The sequence below is a fragment of the Brachyistius frenatus genome, unplaced genomic scaffold (assembly GCF_029030835.1).
Source record: "Brachyistius frenatus isolate BFR_SWC_R1_liver_20210118 unplaced genomic scaffold, ASM2903083v1 Contig_123, whole genome shotgun sequence".
NCBI classification, from domain to species: Eukaryota; Metazoa; Chordata; class Actinopteri; family Embiotocidae; genus Brachyistius; species Brachyistius frenatus.
Genome location: NW_027210722.1, coordinates 978,223 through 985,694, shown reverse-complemented (window position 1 = coordinate 985,694; position 7,472 = coordinate 978,223). Strand labels below are relative to the sequence as shown.

Sequence of the window (7,472 nt, the reverse complement as noted above, 5' to 3'; positions counted from 1 at the left end):
TTCTGTTGAAATCCCATCGCTGTCTTCACTTCTGTGTCCCGGGCTTTCAATCAGATATCAACACCTAAATCTTTAATGTCCAGCTCATGTTGATTCTGGTTATCTGTCACACAAAAAAACTGTTTCAGACAGGAACAGTTTAATTACTCGTCATAATTCTAATGTCAAATATCTAATGTGAAAAACAGATATTCATAATATCATTTTGAATATAAAAAAAATCTAAAACTTACATTTAAATTAAAATAGTGACAAAAAAAACTATTCAATTACAGATATCCAAAAACTTAGGAATATTTTATATATTTCAGATATCCAGAATACACTGGAGATTATTGAATTCTGACCAGTACAATCAAACTAATTGATATCTTGTAATACTAATGACCACAATATTGTCTTTAACTGTCATTCAGACTAATAACACTGGTTAGAAACGCAATTTTACCCCTCTGCAGATATCTGCAACTACCTTAATCCTGCTCATAAATATAATTGTGGATATCTCAAATATTATTTTTTACCAGTACGTGCATTTTTAAAGCTCAGAAGGACATATCGGATATCTGAAATTCAAATTGTGAGTAGAATGATGGATATCTGCACCAGAAAGCCCAAAACATGACCAGTAGGAGACCTGACTGAATTAAACACTCTGAATTACAGATATCTGCAATATGAACCCTCCCACAGCTCACAGGCCTGGACACCGAAAATAACGGACCTCTGAACACAGACACCGTGAATCTAAAGTGTTGGGACTCTTTCAAAATGTTTTTTTGAAAAAGAGTCCTGACCGACTTTGCGAGGGCCAAAGTCTGCGACTTTGAATGAACATAAATACATTCTGTTGTTGTGCTGATCTGAAAACAAACAGCGATCTATAAACTCTCAGGTGTTTTCAGTATAAAATGCATCAACCCCCCCTTTGTGCAAAAAATTTTCTTTTTTTAATTGGAACAATAAGGCCAGTGTGCTTATCGTCGCCGTGGTTACGAAGGGCACCCATATTTGATAGATCTCCAAACTTTACATTCCCCTTTTGTTTCTATTTTCATGACCGTCTTTGAAGTCTTTATTTTGTATTTTATTGAAGATCTTTACATTTAGCAGGCAAGAAAAAAAAGGCACATCTTTACTGAAGAGCTGCCCCATGTTGACGAAATGATGGGAAAATACTGGAAGCACGTGAAATAATGAGATTAAGAAAAATAAATAAATACATGGGAAATATATTTTCATAAAAGGCAACTAAAATGTAATCACGCAAGCAAAATTGCATGTTCAAATTCTGACTCCCCATGCCTGGAAAGTTTCCCAGATATTCCTGAATCAGTTTTCAAGGCTAACTGCAGTGATGCCGTTGTGTAAATGTGGAGCTGTACTAGTATTGAGTGATTACAGCTTTACAACCCAGCAAACAGATTCACCTTACAAATATTTAACTCCTCACAGACAGACCGTTTAATGCTTCACATATCCAACTGTCCACACAGTTCTAATCAATATACAAAATTTTATTACAAAAAGAAAATCCATTCTACAAGTTTTTCAAAGTTCCACATTAAAAATGGCTGCAAACATTTTTAATCAAACTACAGATAAATCCTGGTAGTAAAATGACAGTGAAGAAACCGCACCACTAGAACGGAAAACATAAGCAGTGCTTCCAGAAACAATATTTTTTTTTAATGTTTTATAAAAGGAAAACCAGCTTGCTGCTGTTCACTGCCTACACAGGAGTTTCAGTCCTTCGTTTCATCACAGGAAATGTTTGTCTGCCCGTTTAAATAGCGACGAGGATCTAAGATGTAATAAACCAGAGTTCAGCAGAAAAAAAAAAAAAAAAAAAAAAAAAGCTTTCAAATTAAAAAAAAAAAAAAACAAAACATAAAAACGAGGGCTGGGGACTAAGTGACAATAAAAACTAAATCCCTGAATTGGAGAAAGGAACAGAGGTCTGGTCCTACAGAGGCAGACCAACAGGGACAGCAGGCTATACTGATGGAATCATCCACACAACAGAACAAAAACAAACAGGAGTTAAGCTGAACAATGCATCGCAAACTTCACATCCTTTAACACAGCAACCACTTAGTCATCATCCTCATCATCATCATCATCATCCTCCTCCTCGTCCTCTTCATCGTCGTCATCATCATCATCGTCGTCAGCTGGCGCTGCCTTCTTGGCGGTGGGCCGGCCGGGGCCACCCTTCTTCCCGGATTCACCCTTCCCTGTACCACATTTGGCTTTGTAGGCAGCGACTTCCTGGAGGAGGAGAAACACATCTTAGCACGACTGAGCTTTTTTTTTTTAATTTTTTTTTATTTTAATTATACAAATACATCAAGCAACGTACCTTCTCATATTTTTCCTTCAGCTTCCCAGCCTTAGCCTCGTATGGCGCCTTGTCTTTGGCGCCCTGTGTGGACCACAGCTCGCCCAGCTTCTTGGCGATGTCGCCGATGGAGATGCCGGGGTTCTCCTCCTTGATCCTGGGACGGTGGTCTGAGCAGAACACGAAGAAGGCAGAGCTGGAGAGAAAAGAGGGGGATGGGTTAGCGACATAAAAGCACCATAAAAATAAATGATTTCCGAGCACGTTTTTAGACTTACGGCGGCCTTTTGGGGGCGTTGGGGTCCTTCTTCTTCTTGGTCTTCCTGGCACCTTTAGGAGGGATGTACGTCTTCATCTCTCTGTCGTAGCGAACCTTGTCGGTCTTGGCCATGTCCTCAAACTTCACTTTCTCCCTGGCTGACATGGTCTGCAAAAGAAAAAAGAAAAATCACTTAGTTCAGGAAACTGGCTAAAAATGTATTATAAATAAATATATTTATTTTTGTGCATGTGTATTTATTCTAAAATAATAATTTTGTATTATAATAATAATCATAAATGCATCTTATTTCTTATACATATTTTCATATTGTGTGCACTTTTTTGTTTTTTTTTGCTGCTGCGATGACCACATCTCCCCACTCTGGGATTAATAAAGTCAAATCTAAATGCCGTATTAATGGTTCTGCGAAACCTTGGTAATACATTTTAATGCCCAATCCTGAATGTGCCAACTGCAGATGAATTTCAGAGTCATGTGATCTGTGATTTTCAGAGGCCTCCTTACCCTCCATCGCTCAGAGCACTTCTTGGAGAACTCTGCAAAGCCCACGCTGGTCCCCGGGTGTTTCTTCTTGTGTTCCTCACGGCAGGTCGCGACAAAGTAGGCATAGGATGAGGTTTTTCCTCTCGGCTTATTTGGATCCTTCGTCATGGTTGCGATTATTCTTTAAAAAAACAAAGAAAAAAAAAAAAAGAGGAAAAAAAAAATAGAAGGCAGAAACACGTCACGTGAAACAGACGGAATATATTTAGTGCCACTTTAACGGCACAAACACGATAACTTAATACAGTGTAAAAAATATTAATAAGATGAACGTCGAGCCGAGCAGATATTCCAACATTATTTGTCGAATATTGAAGTACTGCCGAGGCGCAAATAGGGCGAACAGACGCCCCGGGGTGTTTTAAGGCTCTAATCGGATTTCTGCCTCTCTGGGACAAAAAGACGAGACTCCATTTTGGATCTTCCCGCCTAAACCCCCAACTGCGCCAAAAACTTGGCCAACAAAGCAACCTTAGACAAGTCACTTCGCTTTTACACGGCTGTTGGCATTAATCTGCGTTGAACTGCGGTAAAAAACCAACACGGGGAGAGTCTAAACCAGACGGTGGCTTCATCCAAACTACAAAAAAAAAAAAAAAAAAAACATGGACGCTGCCGTCGTGTAGCAGGCTAAGCTACCGAGCCAAATGGCGTTTGACCAGCGTGTTGCGCACTAACTTGAGCACACAGATAGAGGACACCGCCTGGTGCCAAAAGAGACACGAAACTTCACCGTTACAACCGAAATACAGCCACAAGCCAACGGATATCTTCACAAAGGCAGTTTTCGATTTACACTATGGTACAATCGACTAGAAGCCGTATAGTTAGTTCGCGAGGGGAGTTTTAGTTGATAATGCGGCACAAACAAAAGAACGGCCGTCGTACACACGGAAGCATACTACCAAAAAATAAATAAAAAAATAAACAATCCTGACTTTCTACAGAAAAATAACGTCACCCCTTTTTAAACCCAGTAAAGTCTCACCTGTTCTCTCCAAGACGTGTTGTAAACGAGTGAATGAGGAAGAACGCGCAACTGTTTTGTCACTGTGTGCGAGGCCCAACTATCTTGACTAGAACTAGTTCCAAAACTCCTCCCCGCCGTCCGCGGATTGGTCAGAATTACGCATTTACATTTAAACGTAGGAGAACGAGGCAGATCCGCGCCTGCGATTGGTGGGATTATTTGAGGTCAAACCTTCACGTCTGTTTGCGTCTCCCGTCCGCTGATTGGCTGCGCGGGGGGTTTAAACGTACGGCGCGAAACCCCCTTTGTTTGCTGGGCAGTCAGAAATATCTTTCTTCGTCTGTCGCAGGTTCGGCTCCGTTTTTAACCGTTTGTTTTCAAGATGAGACTCAAGAGCAGCGAAAGAGTCGCTTTTATGTCGTTTCGTTCAACAACCCGCTCCGCAGTGACACATCTCAAACTGCCCTTGTTCAGTAATAACACCCTTTTAACTGCTCTTTTGATTTTTAACGGGCTCGAACGACTGCTAATCTGACATGAAAATGAAAAGAAGACTTCCGGCTTTTGAGTTCCCTTTCAAAATACAACTTTAAAGGCCATTTGTACCTACTCGTGTTTAAAAACAGAAAAAATAATGATATCAGTCTGAATATACATACAGTATATTACTGCACTGATTAAATACTAAAAACACAAAAAGGAATGGCTGCTCTATTAGCCTGTGATTTATCAATTCAATAAAGTCATTATATTTCATAATATACCAAAATCAAAACAATTAGTAAGATTTTTTTTTTTTTTTTTTTTTTTTTTTTTTTTTTTTAGCAATAATAGATGCTATACGAAACAAATGAGTAGTTTGTGATGGTTTTATTTCATAGACATGAAAAAGTACAATTGGAAAAAAGTAAACATTGTTTGGAAAGTTCTTCAAAGTGTATGAGTATATCCTGTTCATCATTTTTTTTTTATTATTATTTTAAATCAAGCAGAAACGGGCAATAGGCTATATGTGGTTTAAACAGAAGCTTAATTTTTTTTTTTTTTTTTTTTTTTTTTTTTAAATGGCAATAATAAATTGTACAACTGCACTGATTTGTTCTGATCACTAGTGGTTCCTCATACATGCACATACAAGCTGGTACATTTTCAATGATGGGTGTTAAACAACGGACACCACAAACAGGAAGCACATTAAATATTAACACCAACTTTTTTTTTTTTTTCAATTACAGATAACTCCTGATAGTCAGAAGCTTTTAAAACCAGGAGAGGTTTTGGAGGAAATAGTGGCGACTGGCTGCAAGAACATGGTGCACAATTAACAGCTGCCTGTGCTCGTTTTGACAAATTCAAAAGTGTTAACTGACTGCATCACCCAGACCCAGATCCAAATCCCTGAACGCACATGAAACATCTAATAGTGTGAGAAAAAAGTGCAAACGTCAATGTGAAAACAGCTACATTGGATATTATACAATGTGGTTTTGACACAAAAGTTTTAACTTTCTATAATGAGGACTGTAGATAGATAGATAGTTACTTTATTAATCCCACAAGGGGAAATTGTTTTGCTACAGCAGCATTATAGGTACAGGAAAGCAATACAACAACAGTAAAAAATATTAAATATAAAAATGCACAGTATATACAATAAAATAAAATAGAATAATTAAATTAAATTAAAACTAACTAAACAGTAGTGCAAAAATTTAAACAAACAAGAAAACAGACAACCAACGGTGTTATTGTTGTGAGTGATGGATTTTGCCAGAGGTGAGTTATTGTACAGTCTTATTGCAGCGGGCAGGAATGATCTCCTGTATCTGTCCTTGTGACAGCGGAGCTGGAGGAGTCTATTGGAGAACGTGCTCCGCTGTCCCTGCAGCAGGTGGTGGAGAGGGTGGACAGGATTATCCAATATGGATAATAGTTTGTTCAGCGTCTTCCTCTCCACCACCTTTTCCAGGCTGTCCAGTTTGCAGCCAATGATGGAGCCGGCCTTCTTAACTCTTCTTCTTAACCCGGCTCCAATGCTGCCCCCCACCCCCCACCCCACCCCACCCCCAGCAGACCACAGTGAAGTACAAAGCACTGGCCACAACAGACTGGTAGAACATCTCCAACATCTTGCTGCACACATTGAAGGATCGAAGTTTCCTCAAGAAAAAGAGTCGACTCATCCCCTGTCGATGGAGACACCCAGGTACTTGTACTCCTCCACCATGTCCACCTCCTCTCCCAGAGCTTAGGGGGGGGCTGTAGCTCAGACGGTAGAGTGGGTTGCCACACTAATCAGAAGGTTGGTGGTTCGATCCCCAGCTCCTCCTGTCCACATGCCTAACTGTCCTTGAGCAAGACACTGAACCCTAAATTGCTCCTGCTCCTGATGGTACACCATCAGCATCAATGGTGGAAGAGCCCTTTGAAGTTGAGGGCTCTGTGTCCATGCAGCTCACCAGGGGGGACAGAGGGGGGAAGGCAGTGTGTGTGTGTGTGTGTGTGTGTGTGTGTGTGTGTGTGTGTGTGTGTGTGTGTGTGTGTGTGTGTGTGTGTGTGTGTGTGTGTGTGTGTGTGTGTGTGTGTGTGTGTGTGTGTGTGTGTGTGTGTGTGTGTGTGTGTGTGTGTGTGTGTGTGTGTGTGTGTGTGTGTGTGTGTGTGTGTGTGTCAAACCTTTTGAAGAAACAGTTTAGCTCATTGGCCCTCTCCAGGGAGCCCCATGACACAAACATTTAAACTTTCTATAATGAGGACTGTAGGACAAATTATAAACCATATAAATAGTAAATGCTAGTATAATAAACAATTAGTGAATCAAAGAATACCCACTAATCTGTGTCGCTGTGGTCGGTCAGTGAAACGGAATCAGATGAGATTTACACTAAATGTAAATTAGGGTAAGCAGTTGGAGTGAATGGAGGGTGATTTTGGCTGAGCTGCTGGTCAGGACTCAGAATAATTGTCAGTAGGTCATGAATGTATAGAATTCAGACTGTAGGGGGTGGAGGGGGGGAGGTGATGGGACATACATGTCAAAGAAAACCTTCAGCTCAACAATTTGCCTTCTGTTGGGGGGTAAATGGTTTGTTGCAAATTTACTCGAATTAATAGTTAATGTTAATAGTCAATGTCTTGACAGTCTGTGGTCTTGCTCACACCAAAACTGAACTGGACCCAAGAGAATTTTTATATTTTTAGTCAAATTAAGAAATGGGTGAATTGATAAGAGCGCAATCTCTGACCCCTTGGTGGAGGGGGCGCGGGGGTGGGGGTGACTGCATTGGGATTATTTTCTCTTTTGGGTCAGTAACCCCCAAACAATTCCTAGTTTTACG

At 40.2% G+C, this 7,472-nt stretch overlaps 1 protein-coding gene across 1 annotated transcript; it reads right to left on the bottom strand.

Moving 5' to 3' along the window:
- Positions 1-1,502: 1,502 nt before the first annotated feature.
- On the bottom strand, positions 1,503-4,244 carry LOC138629869 (high mobility group protein B2-like). The gene is made up of 5 exons (XM_069713847.1): positions 4,156-4,244; positions 3,129-3,288; positions 2,620-2,768; positions 2,363-2,537; positions 1,503-2,271 (listed from the first exon to the last, which is right to left on the bottom strand). Exons 2-5 carry the CDS (start codon positions 3,273-3,275, stop codon positions 2,095-2,097), a joined length of 648 nt encoding a protein of 215 aa, XP_069569948.1. The 5' UTR covers positions 3,276-3,288; positions 4,156-4,244; the 3' UTR covers positions 1,503-2,094.
- Between the last annotated feature and the right edge of the window lie 3,228 nt (positions 4,245-7,472).

Excerpts from the sequence above, each read along its gene's own strand:
- LOC138629869 (XM_069713847.1), bottom strand. The coding sequence starts at position 3,275 with ATGACGAAGGATCCAAATAAGCCGAGAGGAAAAACCTCATCCTATGCC. Across the intron at positions 2,538-2,619 it reads AACGCCCCCAAAAGGCCGCC|CTCTGCCTTCTTCGTGTTCT; the intron begins GTAAGTCTAAAA and ends TTTTCTCTCCAG. Across the intron at positions 2,272-2,362 it reads TGAAGGAAAAATATGAGAAG|GAAGTCGCTGCCTACAAAGC; the intron begins GTACGTTGCTTG and ends CTCCTCCTCCAG.